Consider the following 27,991-nt stretch of genomic DNA (forward strand, 5'->3'; position numbering starts at 1 on the left):
ATTTACTTAGACACCTCTAGTTGTGGTAACTCATTTAAAGTACTCAAGCGAGTTATAAATAAGTCTACATGCTATGCTAGATATAAGCTGGTTACACAAACAACACCGAAGGGTCAACCTTGGTTTCATTGAGCCTCCTACTCAACTGTGTATCGGCCACGTGGATAGCTGAGGGGGCCACTGTGGAAAAAATTAGTGTTCTTACAAAGATATCACAACTTTTGTTTTGGAGGATGAAAACGCTTCTCCAAGGGGGGAGTAATGTCAAGCCTAAGGTAGGATTGGGCAAGCCACGAGCCAGGACATACACACGGTAAGGGGGGGGGTCCCTATAAATAGCATGGCCAAGGGCCTATATAGGGCACGATTGGGTGGTGAAGAGCATGTAGTTGTCTACCTGGTCTTCCATGGCCTAGAGATTCAACTGTTCGACGACTTTGTAATGCCCTAGGCACATGCTTGCATTGAGCAATTTTGAGGGGTTTCTTGTAAGCATTGTTTTCCACAGAGAGAGAGAGAGAGAGAGAGAGAGAGAGAGAGAGAGAGAGAGAGAGAGAGAGAGAGGTTTAATATGTTACTAAGAAAAAAAATTTCACCCCGGAGGAGTAAAAAGTCTTTTCATGCCATGTCATTTATTCCATGTTATTCATGCCAATTAGGAGGTGATGTCGGGGAAGTCACCCACCCACAAATGCACTTAAAGGACCAAGGCCGAGAGGAATGTAACCTTTTCGTTCCAGTCCCCTCTCTGGGATTTTCCCCTGGCACCTCTCATGACTATTTGACACCCTCTTCTTGAGGAGGGATCAAAGGTGCACAATCACCAAACAATACAGGCCGTCCGATTAGACCGAGGAGAAAAGAAAATGGGTGGTCGATTATGTTCCGAGGCCTCAAACCCACCACGTCCCACTCACAAGGTACTTACCCACCACCATGCTATCGCACGTTTGTTGAAATGGTAGCAAAAGTATAGAATCAAATGGTGAAAATGTTGGAATGGAGTTCGCATGGTGTTCACTTTCCAATGAGCGTGTTTACTTTGAAATAATTCTATTCACATGGTACTTCTTAGCACACAAGATGTCCATATGGTGTTCACGATAAATTCACTAGACATTCACTTTAATGTGGTTCAATTACGGCCAGCGAATGTCCTGAAGGACTGCCATGTCCAACCACAGGACTAAGTAACACGGGGTCTTTAATGACCCCTGAGCGGTGGGATCAACGGATGACGTTGAAGGGGGGGAATCTCGAGGGTGATGGACGGTAGGCTAAAGGTCAACGCGAATGTCCTGAAGGATTGCCATGTCCAACCACATGACTAAGTAACACGGGGTCTTTAATGACCCCCAAACGACGTTGAAGGGGGGGAATCTCGAGGGCGACGGACGATAAGCAAAAGATCAACAACGGGTGCACGGAATGGGATTCGAACCCAAGTGGTCATGTTGAGAGGCTGGTGCCCTGACCACAAGCACGCGTGCATTTGGTTATTTGAGTAGGTAAAACAAAAATATATAAAGTAAACAAAAATGCTGTAAAGTATACTAAAAAAAACAAGGTGAGATTTCACGATGGCTTTCCAAAAAAAAAATCAAGATATGATGGAAATACACACATAATATATAAATTAGTATTTGTATTTTGGCTTTATAAAAAACACAATAGAGAGAGAGTCACAATCACTTGTCTTTATGAAAAAAGCTCTTTATTGTTTAAAAGCTTTAAAAATAAAAAAAGTAGTCTCATCCTAAGAAAAAAAAAAAAGTATAAATTGTGTGTTCATGTTCAAAAAAATAGTTAAAAAAAAAAAAACCTTGAGAAAACCTTAAAAAATCATGTAAAGCTTGCAATGAAAGAGACCCATTTGACAAACCCCATGGTAACATTTAAGATAAGTCGTCATCATTGGCACTAAAAACATTGGAAGGATGCCTATCGTGACCGAACACTAAGCCTATCGTGACCCAACAGGCTTCTTTTAGAAAGCCAAAAAGTAAACTCTAACGCATAGAATGGTTGTGGGCCTTTTTTGATATTGGTGTCTCACTTTTCGTCCGTCGATCCCAACATCACGTGCTTGCTTAGCCTTGAGGCATGCCCAAGGTGGTTTTAATATTGTTTTAGCGGAAGGTGTGCATGTACTGAGGAAGGGTGGCGATGGCGATGCCGGAGCAGTACGTGTACATGATGTTGCAGGATGCAACTGTGAGTGTGGGACAAAGAGTTAACTTTTATGGCGTCGTACGCGAATACGAGCAGCCCAAACGGACCCGTGGTTCAGGTTAGCCTTCGCAAAACGCTTAATTTCAACATAATTGAGGAGACAGACTCTCACCTATCCCACATGAGTACGCGTCTGTGAGCGCATATGAGAATGGACTTAATTCTTCCTCCTCCTTTCTCAAACAACCAAAACTTTAGGCCCTGACACGAGGATGGAGTGCTTCTCTTACACACATGACCATCAGACGCTTCTTCTAGCTGATAAATTCAAAATGACTACTCGACTACTTCGAGCTTGTTGTGATGGCAAGCGATGCATTACATTTGTGAAATGGAACTAATACTAGTAGAGCTGGTGGCCAAAAGAACAGAGTGCTTTCGATGAGATTGCACACTTTCATGCTTCATCTTTGAGGCAATAAATGACATTCTCTCAGCCATGAACGTGCAAGAGCAACCCAAAACTCATGTAGCTTCTTCCTTTTCTCCTTCCTAGTCCTCCTTGCAGAAAGTCCTCCCCATTTATTAAAAAAACTCCACAAGCTCACAAGACATTAATTTGATAAGAGAGACCCTTCATTCAACCCTGCACACACCCAAAAACAAGGATAGAGAAGGTCGTGACACAAACTAGCGAGAGGTCGCTCGAAAACCCTAGCGATGAAGACGAATTGACATGCACTAGGCTCGGTATTAGGGCGGAGGCCATGCCCCTGCCTCTCATCATGACAAGCTCACCTCTAGTTAATGCCTACCTTTCCCCCAACGCATGGCACCCGTCGAATCTCCTCCTCCATCGAAGCCTCGTCCTCCCTAACACTCCCTGCGCAGACCAGGCCTTCAAGCTCTCCCTGTTCCAGGAAGCCTGTAGGCGCTCCCCCAAGGTTTGGCTCGACAGCCACTATCACCGCAGGAGGAGATGGAATCCCCTCATCGTCACTTCATCTCAAGGCAGCAGCAAAAGAAAGTGGTTAAGCTAATCGCCGAGGTCCCCACAACAAAAGGATTTATTACCCGAGGACATTCTCGAGGAAGAAAGCCATGGAGCTCCTCTGCAGGAGGCCCTGCGCCAAGTTTCAAAGGTAAGCCCCATGTCACCCTTCTTGCTTCTCAAATAAGAAAGAAACTAGAAGAACGCGCCCTCATCGGTCTGCTAACAGGGCCACGCCCACCTGTAGACATCCTTAGAAGTTGGATTAGAACCCAATGGGGTACCCTGATTAGAACCCAATGGGGTACCCTGATTGCAGAGGTAGAAACTATTCAGGCTTTGCCTAAGGGGCATTATCTGTTTGTCTTCAAATCAGCAGAGATAGCGTTCTTGGTCCTCAGTCACAGTCAATGGGTAATACGGTCCTCCCCTTTGAATCTTTTCTGTTGGAATAAGGACTTCAATCTTGACCGCTCTGCCCTAGTTAATTAATTACCGAGTATGGGTAGAGTTCCCTAATCTCTCGATGCATTATCATTCTCACCTGGGTAAAGTCCTAGGGGGGAGAAGCAGACCAATTACATCCCATCTTGGCATCCTCAGGTCTTAATAGAAATGGACATCTCTGTAGACCTCTCCACGTCCATCGACATCTTCATTGATGATGGAGAACTGTTTGAGCAAGAGATATTATACAAATATCTACTGAATACATGCTTCCACTGTGGGGCCAAATCTCACTTTGTGAGAAACTGTCCTATCAAATTTCCTCTGACCCCTCAAGATTCAATTGCGGAGAAATCGAAACAGGGCAAAGAAGGGGAATCGACTGGTTTCACTACGGTGACCCACAACAGAGGCAAATCAGCTGCGCAGAATAATGATAAGGGTAGGGATAAACCGCGGGATAAAGGTAAAAATTGGTAGCCGAAACGGTGGCTGTGCTTGCTCTCTTAACGGGCTTCGACGATAACGACTTTCAAGAATCTGAAGTGTTTGAATCGGATGCGGAAGAGTCGCTGCCCACCGAACTCGAAACCCAGGTCAACAAAATGGATGCTGACATGATCATAGATTTGAACCTGGCCTCTCCCCTGCCAGATATTGCCAACAAGGAGAATGTTCCTCCTTCGCCCCCCCCGACACCCATGGACATTCAAAAAGATAACAAAAGGGCTCACGACCAAGCCACGCAGAAAGCGACCAAGTCTCCGGCTGGGAAAGCCAAAAAGGACAAAAAGTTGCATAGATGAAAGTCTTAAACTGGAATATCAAGGGTCTGACAGACCCTAGCAAATCTCGCAAAATTAGGGCTTGGGTCTCGGATAATCCTGTTAACATCATCTCCTTGCAAGAGATTAAGGTTAATGGAGATGATCTCGATAGGCGTCTCAACGAAGTGTCAACGTCCCATAGATGGTATGCCTCCTCATACACTAGTGGGTCGGGTGGCACAGCAATAGGCATCCCAGCTGGATGGCTCTCTCAGAATCCTAACATTTTGGTGGGGGAACATTGGGTAGCAGTCCCCATCTCTGCTCCGTTTCCAGCCACACTAGTCTCTGTTTATGCTGCAGGCTCCTTTGCCCAAAGAACCAAGATGTGGACCGAACTCTCTCACTTGAGGGGGGACGTCATTTTAGTCGGAGACTTCAATATGGTGGAAGACTCGCATGACAAATTCTTAGGCAAAGGAATGGTCATCAATGGTGGAGAGAAGATGGCTTGGGACAGGATGAAGGACAACCTAGAGCTGTGGGATAGTGGGGAATCAAGAGCCTTCTCATGGTAGAACTACTCGAGAGGAAGCTTGGCGAGAAAGGCCAGATTGGACCGTTGCTACATCTCTCTTCCCTTGGCTAACTCCTTCAATAGAATCAAATGCAGGATAAAGTACAATTCTTGCCTATCTGATCACTACCCAGTGACCATTGTTATCGACCAAAAGGCGAACAAGATCAGGAACCAATGGTTCCATACGGACCCTTCCCTGTCCCACCTCCCAATTGTCCAGTTAGCCATGGAAAGGATCTTGAAAGATCACTTTTCTAGAGCAGTGAGTCCAGCAACGGCTTGGTCTGCAGCCGTCAAAGAGACTTAGAGTTGTCTGTCCAAATTTCGCACGGAAACCTCACTGATTCGTCGAAATCGAAGGGATTAGCTTTACAACTCCCTCCTTCTGCTAGAAACAGGGCCTCAAGAGTGAAACTACCCAGACCTATAGTTGAGCTAAGAGCCAAACTAAAACATGAAGAAGACATATCCACTAAACATGCTACCATCTTCTTCAGAGAGTGGTGGGCAAGTAAAATCGACAGACCTTCTAATGTCACGTGACACATCCCAACCCTATGTGTCCGTGGACAAGCTACACCATAGCAGGGTTCCCATCAGCCAAGTCAGTTAGATTAGCAGTGATCTGGCACTTTTGTGAGTCTATTCGTAGACCGTGCATGCCCAGTCACTTAGCATAGATGCATATCCTCCGGTTGCACACAGCATGATCATCGGAATTCCCATAAGAATCCATTAGCATCAGTTAGGGGAATTTTCTAGTGCATTTAGCCTATTTTCCTATTTATTGGGATTTTCACTTATTATTTTTAAGTGACTTTCCAACAAAAGTAGGTAGGGCAATTTTGCTAAGTTAATATATAAGCAAACCCAAGTTAGCACTTTCCGGCAGAAGAGGCAGCAGGAGCTTCCCGCTCAACAGGCAACTTCTCAGCAGTACCCCCCTCAGCATCAAGATCCAACCCCCCTCAACATCAAGATCCATCGCCATCCTCATCTAGCTTTGGCGTTTTCCACAGCATCACCCACCGCCGTGAAGTCTACCCCTTCTGGCGATAGTTTCCTCGCAGATCAGCCCCATCCTCGGCATTCCCGCGACAGAATCACCTCAGCCCCTTAGCGTTTTTCTCACAACCAAACAGCCCCAGCTTTAGCATTTTACTAACGCTAATCATCCAGCATACCTCAGCGTTTTGTGGCGGATTTCTCAGCTTGAATGCCTCAGCACTTCAGCATTTCTGCAGCATATCCAGCAGGTACAGATCAGCCCCTCACTAACGCTAGGATCCCCAACAGATCAGCATTTTCTTGCTGCCCTTACCAACGTTTTCCAACATTGAAGAGACCTGCCGAGCCAGCGATTTCAGCACTCAGAAGGAGCCTAAAAACGCAGCCTAAGGTGTCAGCAACATCAGCGTTTTCATCTGCAACAGAACCCCAGACAAGGACCAATCATTTTCAGCCATAAGCACAGTACGAAACAGTCATTTTCAGCCCTAAAACAGTCCAAGAATTTCAGCCTAAAGAAGATCACAGATTTAGCCATCGAGTTGTCGTCGTCATCGCCGTCGTCGTCATCGGCATAGTCCCATTGCATACGCATTGTACACCTTTGTGCAATCAAAGTAGACCACTATCGCCGACGAGAGTGGGGCCTTCGGAGGAGGGTTTTACAACCCCTCGGTGTCGTATCTCTTCTCTCTCCTTCTCTCAGTCTCATTCATTTGCATGCACTAGATCCACTCACTTTGTTTGTGATCACCACACTCTCTATAAGACGGAAAGCTCTCTCTTTCCCTAAGAACTAAAAGGAACCTTGAGCAGTAAAGATCACTAATCTTGAGAAAATACAACATTCATTCCGCAGCACCAAACATTGGTATCAGAGCTTTGGAAGTGTTCTGCATTACTCAAGGAAAGAACCACACGAACCACAAGAATTTTTTTGCTTGTTGCGATCGCACGAACCCAAGTTTACTTGGGCGTGGCGATTCCTAATCGTGTTTTGTTGAAGAGTGACAGGAATCCCAAGAAAGAAGGGCTTGTCCAGCCTCCCCTTGTGTCTCTTTTCACTCATTGAGAGCGGACCGTGCACTTCGCGGCCTGCCAATCGACGTGAGGTGGAAAAAAGCAACCTTGGTGTGAGCGCAAGGCCGCCAAGGGGTGCGCCCGCAGAAAAGAGTAGAACTCGGGTGAAGAGAAGATCCTTCTCCAACGCGATTTGCAAGCGAAAGAAAACCTCAAGAACCTCAAGATCCTCAAGACCCCAAGATTCTCACGAATCAAGGACCTCAAGAACCTCAAGAACCCTAGATTCTCACGAATCAAGGACCTCAAGAACCTCAAGACCCTCAAGAACCAAGTTTCTCGCGAGCTTAAGACCCCAAGATCATAGTGCATGGTCGTCACCCAAAGCGGCATGGATACTTTGCCTTTAGGTGATGAGCATGAGAGAGGCGACGAAGGATTCTCCCTACCAGGAGGTTTTTCCAACCCTCCCCCTTCGCCATCTACGCCAGACCCTATGGAGGCAATGATGAAGCAAATGATAGCCATGATGGATCGACAGGACGACAAGCGCCTTGCTCAGGAGCGTGAGCGCATTGCTCTTGCCACAAAACAAGAAGAAAATCGACTTGCTTTCGAACGCGAGCGCGATGAACGCGAGGCTCAAAGGGAGATTCGTCATCAAGAGTTTATTTTCCACATCCTAGCCTCGAAGACCGAACCACCCAAAGATCGTGGAAGTTCGTACAGTGGCGCAAGCCACAATGCGGATTCCAATCATCCAGTTACAGAAAAGTTGACTTTCAGTAAGTATGATGGTAAGATGGATGCTACGGTGATTCATTCTTGGTTGCATCAATTTAATGCTTATTTTGCGACAACTAAGAAAACAGGAAATAGCAAAGTTGTGACGGCAGCTATGTACCTTGCCGGTGATGCCATTAATTGGTACCACGCATGGCAAGAGGCAAAGCTAGCCGCGCACCTAGAGGCAGTCGACGATTTCACGCCCCTCTCTTTTAGTTGGGCTGATTTCCAAGACAAGCTCAAGGTGCGGTTTATGCCACCTCAGTACCTTGCACGGTTGAAAGACGATTGGCGCACTCTCAAGCAAAATGGTATGCCGGTTATGTCTTTTTCTAATCGTGTTTTGCAGCTAGGTACCCAATTACGCATGTCGGATGATGAGCGCAAAGAGGCTTTTCTCTTTGGGTTAGACGAATACATCAAGTTTGATGTTGAAGTCTTTGAACCCGCGGATCTCAACAAGGCGGTAGCAATCGCTCTCGTGCAGGAGATGAAGCACAACAAGGGAAAGCCTAAGGAGAACAAGACTTCCACAAGTACCTCGCAGACTTCTCAGAACGGTAAGATTGATAAGAATGATAACTCTTCTGATCAATCTACCAACAGTCTCTCATCAAAGAATTCTTCCAATGAATCTAAGGGTAAGGCTAACACAATTGCTAAACCTAAGCTTACTCCAGATGAAAAGGTAGCACAAGGAATTGTAGGAGGTTACATCACTTCGGAAGAACAAAGCACGTATTCTAAGGAAGGTCGTTGTTTTCATTGTCACATTAAGGGTCACATAAAAAGAACATGTCCTAAGCTTGAATCGAATGAATCTAAAGAACCCACAACACCCACTACATCTGTCAATGCAATGTATGATAACACGATTGTGCCCACAGTTTCTCAGGACCCTCCTATTGATGATTCTCTCATCAAATGTTATGGTCGTACGTCAGGGCACCGTTTTGTCATATTGTTTGACCCAGGTAGTATGCATGATGTGATCAGCTCCTCTCTTGTTGAGAGAGCCCGCCTTGAAGTTAGTCCGAGGTCTCCTATCGAGGTCTCTGGCTTTCGTCCTGGTATGGACGCTCTTATCACGAAGGAGTGCCTTGATGTGTTGTTTGCAATTCAACAGACTGCCTTCACTAGAAGATTTGTTGTTTCTCCTCTCTTAGGATGTGATATGATTTTAGGCATGAAATGGTTTCGTGAAATCAACCCTCTCGTTGATTGGGAGGCTAGCACTTTAACTCTCAATGCAAAAAGTGATTCTCCTACTGTCTTTCATGGAGGGGATACTTTTCCTTCTCCATCTCTCATTGCTAATATGCAGGACAAGATTGAAAGGATTTGGGAAAAGGAGACTCTCTTTGTCTCTTCTTCTCCATCGCATGATACACAGGAATTGCGTGATGAGCAGCATGATGAATTGAATGATAATGACTTGCATGATGATTTGAATGATATTGCTAAGCATGATGATTTGCATGATCAAGATGTGATTTCTCACAAGCATGATGAGTTGCATGAAGATGATGTGATTGTTCACAAGGATGATGTGTTAGTGGATGCTTTTCCTAGCGAAACTAACCTCGTTGTAGATTCGATCAATCACGAAGATCCGATCTTGGCTTTCGAGTCGAGCTCTAAAGAACCCCCACAGGACGATTCGATCATTCAGGAAGAATCAGGAAGAATCGATCTTGGCTTTCGAGTCGAGGTCCACAGATCCCCCACAAGATGATTCGATAGATCCTGAAGAAGCGATCTTGGCTCTCGAGCCTTGGTCTAAAGAACCATCACAGGAAGTATTGTGTGTTCGCATGATTGATACGCACGCATTGTTCGAGTGTTTCATTCGTGACAGTTTCCTGTATTTTAGTCAGCATCGTTATGTGATCCCTTTTCCTAGGCATGACATATTGTATGTAGAGCACGTTTCTCTCATGGATGAGCACGAATGTATGCGGATTGTTCATGAAAAGTTGAAAAGTTTGTATGTCAGGAAGTCACATTCCATGTCTCTTCCTTGGCATGACACAGTTTCTGAACGAGCACATGATTGTATGAGCACCAAGCATGGGCATTTCCATTGTGATTTGCCACAGTTGATTGATTTTGATCAAACAGAAAAGATTCGAGCGCATTGTTTGCATGTGTTTGATGAACGGGTTGTCACTCTGTCTATTTGTTCATCTACATTGCATGCACAATCTTTAGAGAAGACAAGATTTTTTTCCTTCACTTAACATGGACTGGGTATGTTCATGGTTTTGTGTTGTAGATGGTTTCAGGAATTTTCAGCCATGGAGATTCTTGAAGACGAAAGAAGCAGATCTCTAGACGAAGTTGAAGCAAGAAAGGAGATTTAGAAGACTTTGAGTCGCTTTCGGCGCGGCCCAAAGAAGCAAGTTTTGCAGACCTTTATGAAGTTCAAGTACCGCACGACCCACACAGCAGAGTGGGTCGGCGAAGAGTCCCTTCCAGGATTCCGGAAGCTGTTGGCGATCTCCCTCGACTCCATACAGTTCGGTACCAGTACCTCACTTTGAAAAGGAGGGGATGTCACGTGACACATCCCAACCCTATGTGTCCGTGGACAAGCTACACCATAGCAGGGTTCCCGTCAGCCAAGTCAGTTAGATTAGCAGTGATCTGGCACTTTTGTGAGTCTATTCGTAGACCGTGCATGCCCAGTCACTTAGCATAGATGCATATCCTCCGGTTGCACACAACATGATCGTCGGAATTCCCATCAGAATCCATTAGCATCAGTTAGGGGAATTTTCCAGTGCATTTAGCCTATTTTTCTATTTATTGGGATTTTCACTTATTATTTTTAAGTGACTTTCCAACAAAAGTAGGTAGGGCAATTTTGCTAAGTTAATATATAAGCAAACCCAAGTTAGCACTTTCTGGCAGAAGAGGCAGCAGGAGCTTCCCGCTCAACAGGCAACTTCTCAGCAGTACCCCCCTCAGCATCAAGATCCAACCCCCCTCAACATCAAGATCCATCGCCATCCTCACCTAGCTTTGGCGTTTTCCACAGCATCACCCACCGCCGTAAAGTCTCCCCCTTCTGGCGATAGTTTCCTCGCAGATCAGCCCCATCCTCGGCATTCCCGTGACAGAATCACCTCATCCCCTTAGCATTTTTCTCACAACCAAACAGCCCCAGCTTTAGCATTTTACTAACGCTAATCATCCAGCATACCTCAGCGTTTTGTGGCGGATTTCTCAGCTTGAATGCCTCAGCACTTCAGCATTTCTGCAGCATATCCAGCAGGTACAGATCAGCCCCTCATTAACGCTAGGATCCCCATCAGATCAGTGTTTTCCTGCTGCCCTTACCAGCGTTTTCCAACATTGAAGAGACCTGCCAAGCCAGCGATATCAGCACTCAGCAGGAGCCTAAAAACGCAGCCTAAGGTGTCAGCAACATCAGCGTTTTCATCTGCAGCAGAACCCCTGACAAGGACCGATCATTTTCAGCCATAAGCACAGTACGAAACAGTCATTTTCAGCCCTAAAACAGTCCAAGAATTTCAGCCTAAAGAAGATCACAGATTTAGCCATCGAGTTGTCGTCGTCATCGCCGTCGTCATCATCGGCATAGTCCCATTGCATCAGTCCATTGCATACGCATTGTACACCTTTGTGCAATCAAAGTAGACCACTCTCGCCGACGAGTGGGGCCTTCGGAGGAGGGTTTTACAACCCCTCGGTGTCGTATCTCTTCTCTCTGCTTCTCTCAGTCTCATTCATTTGCATGCAGTAGATCCACTCACTTTGTTCATGATCACCACACTCTCTATAAGATGGAAAGCTCTCTCTTTCCCTAAGAACTAAAAGGAACCTTAAGCAGTAAAGGTCACTAATCTTGAGAAAATACAATATTCATTCCGCTGCACCTAACATCTAAACAGATGTTCAAGATCCTCAAGGAAAGCAAATGAGAGAGTCCTCCCCGCTGTTTGTGGCATCCGACGGCTCTATACAAAATGAAAAGGAAAACCTAGAGTTCACTCGGAGCCACTTCAAGAAATTGTTCAATCCCAAGGAGGTGATCTCCCCCCAAGTGCTGCAAGCAAGGGAAGAAATTTGGAAATACAGGTAGAAGGTTGTTCGTGAAGAGGCCAGCTTCCGAGCTGATCTCGCCTTCTCGATTTCTGAAATTAAGTCTGCTATTGAGTCACTGGCCCCTAATAAATCCCTTGGTATAGATGGCCTGCCTGCTGAATTCTTTCAGGTGTTTAAAGAAACCCTTGCCCCCTGTCTCTTAATGTAACAAACTGCTGACGTGTCAAAGCCCTGAAGAATGGAGCCAACTTGCAGATGCCGGCCGAGGGGCCTAAACCCTAGAAGAAGCAGAAGCAACGAAAGAAGAAAGCAGGAAGAAGGGCGAATATGACGTGTCCTAAGAAAAGTGCCGACTGGAAGCACTCCAAGTAAACAGCGCCAAAGAAACAATCGCTCTTTGAAAGGCAAATGGCTTTTCCACAAGGCAGAGAGAAGCTTCCTCCACCAAGATCAGATTTGTGCATGCGCCAAAGGGCATTACAATGATCAACAAGCCATGATTGTGGTAGAAGAAGAGCATAAATTTGACCTGCAGAAATATCTCGAAAAGGCGTTTCCCGAAGTTTCGAGTCAGACATGCGATCACCATCAAGCAAAGGTGAAACAGGCAAAAAGTCGAGCAGCATGCTTTGAAGCTCTCTCCAAAACTGACGATAATGCATACCCAATCCAAAACGGCGAGTGGCGAAGGGAAACTCAAAAGTATATCCGGCCTCATCGACTACATCCTCAACCACACGAATGCCATGACCAGAGAGAGTAAGGCTGACAAGGGGAGCGGTCGACCAAAGTAAGAGAGAATACCCGACTTCAATGAAGACTTTCCAAACGAATTGAATCACCTTCCTGCTGAGGATTCCGTGAAAGGTGAATCGTAACCTCTTTTCCAGGTAGATACCAAAGTGGAAGCAAGAGGACATCCAGGAATGTGCCCTTCCATCTTGCCAAAAACCACCTCCCAGATAGATGATTGCCAATGGCCAAAAGAGGAAGCAACAATATGCTGACCAAGGTATGCAAACATGAGAGTCCAAGGCTGAATTTGTTGCGCAAGTGTAGGCAACATCATAGCTTTCCTAGCAAGAACATGCCTGTGCAAATCCAAGATATTAAGGCCACCAAGACGTTTAGGAGTACAAAGCTTCTCCATCGACATCAAGCGTAAGCCTTTTTTCTGAGCATGGGTCCGCCACCAATGAGACATAATGTCCGACATAAGAGAATCAAGACAACGACGAGGCCAATACTCAGTGGCAAAAAGAAGTGAACATATGCCAACAATATGCTCTGAACAATTCACAAACGAACATGTAAAGGCCAAGTGGATAGCTTCCAGTAATGCAATTTGACATTCAAACGTTGCATAACCCAATCCACTTTCTGAGAGTGAGTGACATTCCATCCAATTGGATAACCCAAATGCCTAGTGATCACATTTGGAGAAACAATCTCATCTGGCCACAATAGACTATGCCAATCACAAGAACGAAGAGGCAGAAGCTTCGATTCATACACCCCCCCCCGGAAATTGAGGGCACGATGTACGGATGTGGACGTGGCAGATTTTTTTCATGCTGAGTTGACGAGAGTTAATGTTGGGCGACAATTACTTTAATTGTTGACTTAATGAAGCTTTTAGATATAGATATTAAAAGGAGACATTCTAGCTCTTGTTTTAGTGTAGCTTTTAAGTTGCTTTTGTAAGGCCATGTGCATATAAGTTCGAGGCAGAGTCTCTGTTGTATAATAGATCATCGTGCTTGATGGGACACAATCATAACTCTTTTATCAATTATTAAAGAAATATTGCCAAGTGCGCTCGACTTGAGGGCCAACACTCTTTGGAGTGGAAGGACGTTCCTCTCGTGTTGTCTACAAAGTGCAAGTTTGATCTTTTCAGTTGCAGTTTTATGCGTTTTGGTGAGTCACCCGTTCGGCGGGTTATTGCATGCACAGTAGCATGACTTACAGGGGATCATGCATGCAATCATCGATGCACGCAGGCTTTCCGTTTGCTGTTGTCCATCGTAGTAGTTTCCCTTGGCTCTTTAGCATCGGCCTATGGCTTCCTCTTTTACGATGAGAGTAGATCCTCAAATTTTGAACCATAGTCGTCGGTGTAAGCAGTGTATCAAACAGCCGTAGCTTTGTGTGTGGCTCTTGAAACTGCATATCTGCAAATTGTCTTTCAAGTGCTCCCAAAGCTGCAAAACTGATTGCAAATCTGGCCTTTGCTGCCTCCTCCAGAGACAACTGCAGCCCTTGTCTAGTGACTGCCAAGTATACACATGAATCTTACATACTCAATTGGACTTTCTCAAAATGTGAACTGAGGTTGTGGTTTGGTTACCTATGCTAGTGTGGTGTTGAACATTGTAACTTTGCTTTTACCATGCTGAGACCTCATCAATGTAGAGCTCAAAAAGCGGGGTGAAAGGGGACAGCCCTACTTTACTCATTAGTGCTCTTCACTACATTTGAAACACCCAACGGAGCATGTACACTTCCCGCATTGCTAACTTTGTAATGTGTGTACATTCCCCATGGCATCTCTTGAGGCACACCAGTGCCGGCAGCCTCTTATTACTCTCATAGGTGGCATGGTTTTTCCTTGTGCACTTCTCAGTCAAGGGTCCTAGAGTGAATAAGTGATTCAAAGAGCTATATCCCTGTCTGAAACCAGCTTGGCTTGTAGCTTTATATGCATATCTCTCAGCCAAACTTGTTATACATAACGTGACCCCTCTCCCACTCTAAAAGCTTGGATTTGTTGTTGCAACCTCTCCCATCACAGCAATTGTTGACTGCAATGGTTGTACTGACACAGATGTATGCCCATTGTGAGCAAACAAAGCCTCTTTATTCTTCTTCTTCCACACACTTTCAAGAATTAACCTTTAAGGGTTTTGAAGAAAGCTGTCAACTTAATGCTGTTCCAGTTTTCTCACCAACTTGAGTTACATCTTGCAAAAGTTTGCTGATGTGCAAATGACTTAGATGTCCTACCATCTACTTAGTAGCTTATTCTCATCCTCTAATATATTGATTTGTGGCTTTTTCAAGTATTCATTGTTGATTTGATCTTTAAACATGTCCTTATTGTGGCAGATTTAATATGCACCATGACAGTGGATGATATGTCCTTGAACAGTCCGGGTCTACGAGTCCTTGTTTTCTCCTCTACTGTAGACAGCCTTCCTCAAGTAAAGTCCCTAGGAGACGTGATTCGATTTCATAGAGTGACTGTAAGTTATCTGCTATTTCTAAAAGCAAAATTCAAATTTTCTCTGTTCACATGATTTTTGGCTTTTGTTCACATGAACCGGGAAAGAACTATGACTTTGAATAAATAATTTTGTCCATGTGTACAACCGTATGATTGCTTGGATTAAGGCTATTATAACCTTCTTAATTCGATCTGTAGATGAACCACCACTGGCTGCTTGTTCAGTTAAAGCTTTTTTTTCTTTTGTTGTGAATGCTATATGAATTGACACTGGATTCTTTTCAGTTGTATATGTACTTCAGCATGTTGAAGGAAGAGAAGAAGCTTTTAAATCTATGATTCCACAGAGAGACCACCCACAAACATGTGAATAGCGACAGTTAGATACTGGTGTGAATTGTCACCAGCTGTGCTGGGAGAGAGCAAGTGCAGGCAAAAGGCATCCTAAAAGCGGTAGGGCTGGCAAAAAGCAAGAGAGCTACCAAAGTGCTTCCAAAAGCAGGTTCTGGAAAGCAAAAGCAGTATAGAAAAAGCTGCACTCAGTTTTTATGAGTATCATAGTTTTTGCTTGAAAGTCTTGTTTTCATCTAAACTTTTTCTTTTTATGGAAAGACCCGTTCTTTTCTGAATCAGCTATCAGTACAATGTCATCAGAGTTCAGTAATATGAACACCAGCATACCAGAGATGGAAAATTCACCTCCTCTCTCCCAGTCCACTGCCAATGAATGACTTACTCTTATCAATCTAAAGTTCAAAGAAGGGAGCAGTACCCCTGCTTCGATTCTATGGTGTCGGGCGAATGTCGGGGGATCTATGGCTGACCATTTGGCAAAGCTGCTTGTCTCACACATCTTTTGGTTGCATGGGATGCCTACATCAATTGTTTCGGACGGAGATCCTCGGTTCACCAGTTTGTTATGGAGAACCGTGTGCGAGAATGTGGACACTACGCTCAAATTCTCATCCTTGTTTCATTTACAGACCGATGTGCAATCGGAGATAACCAATTCAATGGGTTTAACTGTTATATCTCGTAGCATAAGTCTCAGTGGGAGCCGTATTTTCCATCGGTCCAGTTTGCAAACAACATTGTTCACACTTCGACGGGGAAGGCACCAGACAAGCAGGTTGAGATTGTCGAGGGTGGCAAACAGGTTCCTTCCATTTTGTGCATGATTTTCTAGGCAGATCATTTTGTTTAGGATATGGGGACTGCCTGTGCAAAGGTTAAGGAGGCTTTGCAGAAGTATCGAGAACGGCACAAGAAGGCAACAGACAAGCATCACCGTGACTTGCAATTGAAGGAAGGGATTGGGTGTTTCTTCGGTTTGAGAAAGTACGCCTTAGGAAAATGAAGGGTAAAGAAAAGCTTTTTGCAAAGCTAAGTATGAGATACTATGGGCCCTTAAAGATTTTTGAAAAGATCAACAAAGCATCCTTTCGACTGGAGTTGTCGGATACTTTGGAGGATTCACAATGTATTTCATGTGAGTCTACTGAGACCTTTCAAGGGTGAAGTGTCAATGGACAGGGAGCTTGAGTAGGAACCTGAGGTAGAAGAAGCGGATGAGATTCTTATACGTGAATAGGTCCTAACACACAAGGAAAGGAAAGTGAAGGGTAAGTTGGTCCACAGGTATTTGGTCAAGTTCAAGAACTATCAAGCTCTCGATGCAAATTGGATGGAGGAAAAGGACCTAGCAGATACTCCTCAGATACTAGAGCTTTACCTTAAGGCTTTGGGTTTAGCTCCGACCATTCCAAGAATGCATACCGAATCTGTAATGGGAATGGCCTATGAATATTGAGAATAGCGGAATTAAGAGAACTATAGTGAGCATTTTTATGGGACTACTTTGAGAATATAGAGGGTGAACTTAATTAGCAGTAGCAACATAACCATATAACTTGGCATTAACAATACTTTTGCAAGAGAGAGAATTAGAGAACTTGATAATAGTTGAGGACCTGATTTATGTGGAGCCGGTCCCTCCTCCAATAGGCTTTTGTATTATATATTCTCCCATAAAGAGAGACTTGATACAATACAATCTTTCGGTTCCTTGAGACCTAGGTCATGCAATGAAGGTAGAAAACTTCATGCATCACAAGCATAACATAACCTTTGTAAAAGCATTAACCATCCCTGCTCAGTCCAAGGCCTCAAACACCTTCGAAGGTGGAGAGAGCTAGTGGGAAATGAGGATAGGGAAGAGGAAGAAGAAGTAACATACGAGAGAGAGATAGTTCCTCACTTATCATCACTCTTGTTGCATAGCATAGCATAATAGCATAATATTGATGATGAAGAAGATGGCAAGCTTAAGCATTGAAGCATGGCTCTTGGTTGGATTTGCATTCCATAGCCAAGAGTGTTGGTGTAGGCTCTCAACTTCTCTACAAGCTTGGAGAAGGAGATGGAGTTCTTGCACTTTCACCAAGATGAGAATGAGCATGTGTGTGTGTGAGAGAGAGTATACCCCCCAAGCACACCCCAGCTTGCTTTGTTCGACCCCTCATTGTAGCCCATGCTTGCATTTGATTGGACCCTGCAATCCTAACCAATCACATGTATAGTGCATATCAAGCAACCATGGTAGCATTTGAACAAGTGTCCTCCTTTCCCCTTTGAGAGAGTGAGCTTGGAAAATGCTTTAAACAATTAATTAAATAACTAAATGCTCATTGGACCCCTCTTTAGCCTAGCCAATAGGATTCAAGCACCCCATGTTGTCACAAGGCGAGCACCACGTGTCAATAGAAAAGAAAAGACTAAACAAACTTTTAGCACTTCAATAAAAATTGAAATTGAAAGAGAGAGCACACGCAACACGAAGTGGTGGAAGTCCGGAGCACTGGCCCCAAACGCTGGCGCCTCTTTCGGTATTTCTTTATTATTGCTGATTCGCAAAGTACAACCGCCAGGGAGCAACTCCTTTGCAATCAATGCACTGAAGAGTGCCAGAGAGGGCCCCCAAGGCTCATATTTAAAGGCCCAAAACCTAACAGCATCAATATGAAAAGCTGACCCCAAAAAAACACTTTTCTAAAATTTTGGTATTTTCCTAAAAATCCGCTCGTGAATTGCGGAACGTCCGTACAGGTGCCATGTCATCATATTTTGTTGTGTAAAGTCTTCTGAGTGTGTTCTGCTTTATTTTTAATGCCTTTATGCCACTTGGGCCCCATTGGACGGGGTCCCGTAAGTTGGTGGAAACTATTCTTTAAAAATAGGCCATTCGTCATGACTTTGTAAGTCTATAAAACTTCTTCTTTTTCTTCTGCTTCTTCTTCTTAGGGTTTTGGCGCCTTGGCCGGGATCTGAAGGTTGGCTCCGTTCTTCAATGGCTTGACACGTAGCAGTTTGTGACACATGTGGCTAAGCATAGGGAGAACCTGACATGTGTCCTTGGGCCCCTTGAGAAAGGGGTGCCCTTTGGGTGAGTGAGAGGTTAAGTCAAACATACTCCTAGCTTTGGGGCTCGCCCCCTCCTTTGTAGGTACTTCTTTGACTCAAGCCCCGCCCCTCAAGCACCATATCCTCCAAGCATGGGAAGCTTCTCAAGCACCTTAGTTAGCAGGTACATGCTTAGCATGAGCATGGGTTCACTCTCTCTCATGCCCCTAGCTTGTAGGCTCGCCCCCCCCTTTGTAGGGTTGCTGGTTAACTTTGGAACACCTTAAGAAAAGGGCCAGCTTGGCCAAGGACCTTAGTTATCAAGCATGCCTAGCATTTGGAGGTCTTTAATGAAGCTAACCCGAAGGTCTTTAAGCTCCATTAGCTAGCATTGCTCTTTGACATACCATCTCTCATTTGGACCCATTGGTTTTGGCCCCGTGTTGCGATAGATCCATAAGCACATGTCTATATTCTAACTCTTTTCCCGTTTATTCTCCCACTTTAAATGATCAGTTTAATATGAGAAAATCATTTGGGTTAGTTAGATATTAGATTTTAAGACATAATCAATAGATTGAATATGGTGTGGCGCATGCTGCACATGAGGGGAGTCACTCCACTCCTGTGTCATAGATTATCCATAGAAAAATGGAGTCAATCAACATCTCTATGAGATTTTGGCGATGTTGACAGGCAAACAGTACTCTGTTGAGTGACTTTATGACATTTACATAAACAATTGCCATAAATTGTGGGCTAATGTTGTAATACCTAAAGAACTGAATGAAACATGTACTCTTTTGCTTGTTTTGTCTGAGTATGTGTTAATGATGAAATGAGTACAACATTTTGTTTTGTTGATGTGAAACGGAGTGAAGAGATTTAGTGCATTGAGATCTCTAAATAACGAATGTGGTATGGATGTGATGGCTAAATAAGTCATAATGATCACGATTCATGTCTAAGATCTTGACGGAGATGGTGATGTGAATGTGATTGCGATTGTTTAGTGACTTGTGTCTTTGTGCCGGTGCATGGTTTGAAGTGGTGAAATGCATGTAAGCGTAGAGTTATTGTCTATTGATCTATTCTCTGTTTACTGTGTGTGTTGCAAGCATAATCGAAGGCAATGCCACAAAAGCAATGATGTAGTACTCAAACAAGGAGATCACATAAGATGCCGACGTGGCCCTCCATACATTATGACTGGCAATCCTATAAAACACGGAGAAAATTGCGCGGCTTTTACGAGAGATGACGTGGCAGATTATGGCAGGACTTTTGGTAGTGTGAACATTCGAGTCGGGTGCCCTATATTTTTACCCACATTGCTTTAGGGCTAGCGCTAACTTTTTGTAATAGTTGCTTTTGGCAAGGGGCCTTTAAATATGTGCCTTGGGAGTGAATTCTGCAGATTGAGTGTGTGGTCACATAGAGCCGAGCTCTCTCAACAATTGTACTTTGTTTTCATCAATACAAAAAGAAGTTGTGAAAGGGGCGCCAGACTTGGAGGCCAGTATACAAGCGGCACTCTATCACTATGTGTCGCCACACTGTGTCGTCTTGACTACTTTGAGTTTTGAAGTGCAAGTGTTAAAGTTTCTGCTCTATTCATGTTGCCAAGGATTACCGTCTTGTCAGTGCCAAGCCGGTTACAGATTTCACTCAGTTGGATACCAAGATGACATGGCTTACTCCTTCACATGAGTGGGAGACAAAGATAGCATTCTATAGAGAGCATCTTGATGCCTTCATCCGGTGTCCAAGGTATATGGATACCCACCTTTCACATGGGCTAAGATGTACCATTGGCTAGATATGCACCTAATCACATCAGCTAGAAAGAGAGGTTGGCAGATATTGAGATACTCCTCCAGAGGAGCGGATGTGTGAGATTTTCCAACAAAAGCTTGAGACAAAGGAGTAAATGTGCCATTGCACAACTTATTATGAGATTCGGGGATGATTTCACTTTCTCCAATTCTAGGGGTTTGGAGCACTCTCTTGAGGCATGGACTACACTGATTGGAGATGTTTGGGGCTCTTTCTACTAGAGATACGCCGCTTCAAGAGAATCTTGAGGAGCAGAAGATTGGCACATAAAGGGACGTTCCAAAGATAGCTTAGGCCTTTCTTCATCAGCACCACTTAGGAGATTTATGAGCGATGCCACAAGGTATCTTCTTGATAGGGTGTACTATTTACCTCCCAGACTAATCACTTTTTGGAGGAAAATAATGCTATGTTGCAATCACCCTATGCGAGTGCTCATGGGATGACTCACTTCTAATTCTCCCATTATTGTCTTCTCCCCATTCTTGCATTCCCATCATTGCTATTTGTATCATTGAGGTTGTATCCTAGTTATCCATCAGCTTCATTACCCTTTGATAAGCAGATTTTTGTTAGGATGTCGTCTTTTTCCTTATTATGTTTCTCCCGGACAATTCTAGCGTATCTCATATGGTTGTAACTTTTGGTCTCATAGGTAATTTTGGCCTCTGCATACGATAATGTAACATTTCATTTCTCTACCCTATTTGAGAACATGAATGCAAAAGAAATCATTATTAATGTCAAGGAACCATTATGGTTGCAAATGAATTATCACTAACACAAGAACCAAGTAGCATGGCTGGGCAAGAAAGGGTGTTTGTGTTAGTGTAATATTTGAACGTTGTGTTACATTTATCATACACTGCACATGACTAGAGTTGCTGGGCTGTGAGCTGATGGACATACAAGTTAATTTTAGGAAAGGCTATTGCACCTTGTATCAAATCTCTAAGAGCCTTGATTGAGGAGAGATGTGCACAAACAAGGAGAATATATTGTTGTTTTGACTGGTAAGGATTTTCTCAAAGCATTTGACATCGTGCCACATATGAGCCTTATGAAGAGGCTCTAGGATATCAATGTGCTTGAGGAGATGCAATGGGGATATAATAGGGAATTTACGTATTATATGAGTAAGTGAAAGGAAAAGTGTGTGCTTTAAGGGGTCTTTTAAATGTAGCTTGAGATAAAGTAGGGCTCCATGCTTTCGTCCATGCTTTTTGCATCCAATAGTGATGAGGTCTAGGACTATGTAGACAGGATGGGATGCTGAAACGAATAAACGGGAGGATCTCCTGGCTATACGGACCGCCTATGGACACGCGTTGGACGAACCATCCGACCATAGCGACCAGTTGGTAGCTCTCCAGTGCTGGGTCCAACGTTCAAGGACGTAGGCATGCGTCTGTAAGATCGAGCGGCCCATACCATCCGGCCTCGCCTCCTCGAGGTGACCTCACACACTCCTAGCCTCATGGGCTAATCACTAGCACTCTAAAAGTGACCGGCCACACTTGCCGCGTTCACACTGTGTCCGCCTGGACACTGTAAACCGTCCCTAACTGTGTCATAGACTAGATCCCCTCTGAGTGGGACATAACATACTTCCCCCCTTAAGAACCATTGATGTTCTCATAAATGAGTGGGTATATTGAGCTTTTAAAGCTCTAACCAATTCCCAAGTATCAAACTTTTTAGATTGACCCTTCCATTTTATTAAGTAGTCATCATAAGCGCTTCGGAGAGAATGACGGGTATTGTGATCCAAAGAGCCTCTGGTTCTCGAGGAATATACTCAGTTTGAAGTGGCGGATGACATGAAACACTGGATATACACTAACATCTGAAGGAAGAGCCAATTTATAAACAACTGGGTCAGTTTTCTTTGTGATCAAGAATGGACCACAAAATCTAGCTAAAAGCTTATAATGCTTCCCAATTCTCATGGTCTTGGAGTCCTTGGGTATCTTTAGATAAACCCATTGTCCCACATCTAGAGTCCTTGGAGATCTCCTTTGATTATCATAAATAGTAACTTCTAGAGTCCTTGGAGATCACGAGCTGTCCTTATATTGTTCTCAACCAATTTGAGCAGTTCTTGCATATTATACAACTTGGCGATCTTTGACTTTGTCTAAGCCAATAGCAATAGGGGATTTAGGCTCAAATCCATACATCAACATGAATGACTACATCCAGAAGCAGAATGCTTGCTACTATTGTAGGAAAACTCTAATTGTGGGAGGTACCTTTTCCAATTAGATTGCCTGTGAGAGATATAAGCTCTCAACATGTCTTCTAACGTCTGATTTTTCCTCTCGGTTTGTTCGTCAGCAGGATTATCAGAGGATGACATACTCAACTTTGCCCGAAGGTGAGCAAACACTCCTCGCCAAAATCTCCTAGTGAACTTGTATCCCGATCATTGACAATATCCTTTGACAAACCATGTAGTTGATAAAGCTGATCAACAAATAAAACCGCAAACGCTTGGCTTTTTATTATCGACTTCATTGGTATAAATTTTGCCATTTTTGTGAGTTGATCAACCATAACCTAAATGGCATTGTTTCCACGACTAGTGTTTGGCAAACCAACAATAAAATCATAGAAATACTCTGCCACTTGGTATCAAGGGTTTCCAATGGATGTAGCTGGCTAGCTTTCCTAAGGCGCTCTGCCTTGTTGACCTGATATTGAGTGCATCTCTTCACATAGCTCTGTAAGAGCGTATCCCTGACCAATAGAAATATCGTTTGGCCAATGCTAAAGTTCTTTGGATGCCTCGGTGCCCGTGCCCAATGCTAGGAACATCGTGGCATTTGAACAAAATCCTTTGTCGAACCACATCGATTCCTGACAGGCAGGCTTCTCCATTTCTAAACAATAGTCCACCTCTAATGTAATATTGTCTCTGTCTCATCTCTCCAGCACGACTCACTTGGGTCTCTGGATTACCCAAGCTTGTATGCGAGTCACGCCCTACTTCGATCTCATTTCATATCTTGCCAATGTGGCTATCAGAACAACATAAGAGAGAGATAGAAATCCGTTGAAATTTCAGCCCTGGCCATAGCACGGGCATCCAACTCTTCCCACTGATCATTAGTGTAAGCATGCTCTCTACACTCTTTCAATGGTGCTGCCAGGCCCTTGTTGACCAAGACATCAAGCATACGTTGTTTCCAAATCGTAAAATTTGTGCCATCAAACTTCTTTATGTAGTAGTCTTCCCTTTCCAAAGCACTATTAGCAGCCGTAACTAAAGAGAAAATGACCAAAAATTTATGGCAAAAAGTGATGGGAGAATTTTGACAGAGTTTTTCCTAGAATGGGAGCAGAAACTCAAGACAAAATACGATAGAATGACTAGTTGCAAGCACTCAAATGTGGCAAGAACGCATGTGGTCGACTCGCGGCAAAAATCCGGCAGAGTCTCCTCTGTACGGGGAGCGGAATCTCAAACGCGACAGGACAAAATCACCGCATAAATTGACAAAAGCAACCACTGGGCATAATACTGACGTAACAAACTATCATGTGACCGCCAATTCAACGTCAAAAGTGAAAGTGTCCGTCCGCATGCGTTGATCTCAAAGACATCCCGCACAGAAGCTCTAGGATCTAGCCACGCTGCCAATGTCTATTTGCTATTCAGTCTTTTTCCAGTTTTAATTTACCATACTCAGCTTTGTGTGTTAACTGCTTGGCTATTCAAATGCCTTGACTTCAGGTGATACCCAGTGCAGTTTGAACGGGACCTTAGGATGAGGCAACAAATTGGCCCATGATCCATCACAAAGTCCAAATTTAAGTTAAAAATGTTTAACGAGTGGTATTAGCTGGGTAATAACACTGGGAAAGAAAATGCATGCACTCTTTTATTCATTAAACACTTCATGATCAGACCATATGGTTTCAGTATTGAGAACAATCTTTTCATGCAGATCAATGTTCATAATGGTGTGCCACAAGCTGTTGCTAAGGTCAAACATGGGGCATCCTTTCTTGTGTTTGATGGAAAGGATGGACTTGGACATACTCCCTATCAAGTATCTTCCCAAAAATACACACTGCAAGATCATGATCACCAAATTATTGACCTATTGCGCTCATGGTCAAGAAGTCAGCCACAAATTTCAGGTATGGATTTTTGATGTGTTATGAGCTTCACAGGTTATATATGCATAATGTACCACAGCATTATGTAATATCTTGCATTAGACTTATGACAAGGGTTGCAAACAGATTCTCGTTAAAATGATTCCTGAATACATGATGAAGTGTTAAATCTTTTACAGACTTAACTAGTTTGTGCATGGCCCTTTAAAGTCCTTTCATGGTTCTTAGTCCGATGATAGCACTATGTGCTGGTTTTGCTGAATGGCCATTTCAGTGGCAGCCATGACGGCATTCTACTGTAAACAATTTTTTGCAGCAGTAATTAATGAGAGGAGCTAGTAAGAAAGGTGATCTGCATGATTCTAGAATAGACTTAATAGGCTAGTGCAGTTGGGTATGACCTTGTCAAGTTTGTTTAGCTGACCTTGGGCATATACACAGCCAGTCGTGAAGTCCTACATAGAGATGCATGCATGGTGCCAGTTGAGTGTTGTTATTGGAGGGAGACTGCTCAGTGCCAGGTCAAAATCAACATTGGTCACTGCATATGTAGATGATAGATATGGTGAATTTTTGGGACATTCCCTTTCATGTTAATGTTTCAAGATTTGCTTCAGCTCAACTAAATCCATTCGTGCTCAAATTTTATCAATTCTGTTAGGTGGCTTACTCAAAAGGAACTGCTTGCTGAGTTTGAAGGTTGCATTTTACAGGATTTAGTGACTATCTTGTTCCAATTAGTGGCATCAAGGAAGGCAGCTACTTTGACTTATGTTGTAAGGTATGCCTCAAGAGATTTTAGGCATGTTGTTCTGGCTCTTGCTTAAACTACGGTTATCAGGACAATAAGTCAAGGGAAATTGTCCTCTTCTTGCTAATTAACCGGGACGATTTAAAGACTGTTATGAATATGAATGGATCTGTACTTTCTAACCCTGTGTTTTGAATGGAATTTGTATGAAGCATATGTTGTCTCAAACATTGCAAACCAAGAGACCTCCTGCCAAAATCATCTGTCCTCTAAAAGCTGGTTTACATATGTACCCAGTCACCTGTGGTGAGCTCCTCTCCTAGCTCTGAAGTGCTTGTGAGAAAGATGATGTCCTTGTCTTCCACTACCTCCTTCAACCTCCTTGGATCTATCCCATAGCTGTTTTCACGATCCTCGTCTCACAGGCTAGGTGCCTCTATTGAATGGCTTACTACCTCCACCCATCCTTGGTGTTTGGCTTAAATCTTTACCTTCATCTTCTCCTTGACTACTAACCAACTTTTTTGAGTTCCTCCTTGATCTTTTCAAGACCACTATCAATATGGCCGTCATCCATCTCGTTCGATCTGTCTAGTATCACCTTCATGTGGCCAAGTGCAGTTTCAGTGATCTCCTCTTCTTGTATTTTCTTGATGCTCACTGATGTATTGCTCCTTGTGCAACATCAGGTAGCCTTGCATTGCTTTCAGCCCTCTTTACAAGATGTTCCTGAGTACATTCTTTTCTTTTGGTGCTGTGATATATTTTTCCATCTCAGCAACAGCGCCTTCCATGTAGTATGTTCCATCAGACAAATAGGCAGGTGTAGGTATGTGCATCCAAGAATCTGTGCTTCAAAAGTCTCATTTAATCTTGATCGATGTTTAATTTTTTTTGTTCCCATGCATTGCTTTTTTGAGCCTTTTGCTATTAACCATCTCAGCAATAGCCTTGGACGAGCCTTCATTTTAGTATGTTTCATCAGACAAATAGGCAGGTGTAGGTATGTGCATCCAAGAATCTGTGCTTCAAAAGTTTTATTTAATCTCGATCGATTTTTTTTTTGTTCCCATGCTTTGCTTTTTTTGAGCCTTCTGCATTGTCCAAATGTCAGGCGCATCAAATAATGTGTGACAAGATAATCAGTCATCACACTACCAAAGGGAAAAACTCATAATGCCTGAAGCGTATTTGAAATGTCAAAAGTATTTTATATGGCTTATTCGCACCCCAGTGGTACTGCAACCATAAATCAATCTTAGAAAAGTAACGCACACCTCACAATTGATTAAACAGCTCATCAACCCTTGGTAGGAGTGTAGTAGGAAAAGTATGTCGTACTCTCTACTGTGGGTGCTCCTCAATGCGATGTGCAAGAAATCAAACTCCAAACACAGAAATGAACATGATAGGGCATTATAGAACAAGCAAGAACAACTTAAATGACACAAGCGTAGACTCCAAACCCAATGGAACTCGACTAACTCATGGAACCAGTACAGACTCTGGCTGGCAGCACAGTCAGCTCCAAGCCAAGGATTCACGGGTACAATGGGGTGTCAAGGCTCCAATTGTCCAGGGAGAGTGCAGATGTGCAAGTGCTAGACTAAGCACAAGTCTTTAGACTCAATGACTCATAGGACATCTTGGATGCATACGACGACTAAAACCAACTGAGCATATGTCACAAACTGGTGACGTGGCAGGTCCCTGGACACACACACACACCTTGCTGGCAGTCCCATGAATTGCGCCAACAGGCTGACGTGGCAAGGGCTGTACGAACGCCCACAATTTCTGTTGACATGCTGACGTGGCAGATTTTCGCAAAACGTGTTGACATGCTGACGTGGCATATTTCCGCAAAACGCATTGACTTGTTGAAGTGGCAGTACAAACGGATTTTCGGAAATTACGCTGGCTGAATTTGGGGCAGCTTTTGGCTACAGTTGATTTTGAGTTTAACTTTTGGGGCTCTGCTTTTGGGCATCCCTAGTAAGAATAAATAAGCCTCAGAGGCTCACTTCTCAGAGCATCTGGACGCAAAGACCGAGAGTGACCACCCGCGGGCTCTTGTACTTTGCTCACAGATTAATATAAAAAGAAATACCGAAAGGGGCGCTAGCCTTTGGTGCCAATACCTCTTGGCACGGAACTACGCCGGGCTGTGTCGTCTTTTGTGATCTGTTTTAAAGTGAATCTCTGCTGTGTCGCGGTAGAATCTAGACTTGGGGTGTCCAAGTTTGTTACAGTGGTATCAGAGCACAGAAAGATTCTTCTTCTACGGAGGATCCGATCCTTTTTGCAGCGCGCACAGTTTTTGGGAAAGAATCGTCGTGGCCCGACCCTGGACTTATTAGCCACTCCCACCCTTCATACATCGCGCATCGGGCGCACTCCCATCTTCATCACTGTCTTACGGGGCATAAAGCCATAAAGAATCCCAGATTACACATGGGTTCTCGTGAAGAGTCTGACAGAGATGACACCTCTCAGTGGGAAGGCAAAGAAAAGTTGAAAATCCGGCGCGGGAATTGAAGAAAATAATGAATATTTGGGCAATTTTTTTTTCGACGGACAAGTTTGCCAGAATGGAGTACAAACATTAACTGCAGATTGGCATTTGTGTGAACAAATTAATTAAGTACTCCAGGGACCCGAGATTGGCGAAACACTTGAAGAATCACCCGATTGATACGATTTTCTCGAGATGGCGTGTTGCCATTGCTTCTCCTCTCAGGTGAGCAGGAAAGCCGAAAGGACAGACGAGTGTAGAAAAGCATAACTTGTACTCGTAGAAAGAGATGGACAA

General features: G+C 43.9%; 1 protein-coding gene across 4 annotated transcripts in view; it reads left to right on the forward strand.

The window, feature by feature from the left end:
* Nucleotides 1–2,091: 2,091 nt before the first annotated feature.
* LOC147417828 (protection of telomeres protein 1a-like) overlaps nucleotides 2,092–27,991 on the forward strand; it is a 50,660-nt gene continuing 24,760 nt past the window's right edge. Inside the window, exons 1-4 of one of the 4 annotated variants that reach the window (XM_086507620.1) lie at nucleotides 2,092–2,290; nucleotides 14,951–15,087; nucleotides 24,254–24,449; nucleotides 25,142–25,209. In XM_086507620.1, the coding sequence (XP_086363746.1) occupies nucleotides 2,167–2,290; nucleotides 14,951–15,087; nucleotides 24,254–24,449; nucleotides 25,142–25,209 (525 nt within the window). In that variant the 5' untranslated portion in view covers nucleotides 2,092–2,166. Of the gene's footprint in view, nucleotides 2,291–2,318; nucleotides 3,315–14,950; nucleotides 15,088–24,253; nucleotides 24,450–25,141; nucleotides 25,210–27,991 lie in introns of those variants that run through there. The other 3 variants (XM_086507619.1, XM_086507621.1, XM_086507622.1) reach the window with 3 other exon arrangements.

This window comes from Adiantum capillus-veneris, chromosome 30, assembly GCF_014529385.1.
Source record: "Adiantum capillus-veneris isolate H3 chromosome 30, ASM1452938v2, whole genome shotgun sequence".
NCBI classification, from domain to species: Eukaryota; Viridiplantae; Streptophyta; class Polypodiopsida; order Polypodiales; family Pteridaceae; genus Adiantum; species Adiantum capillus-veneris.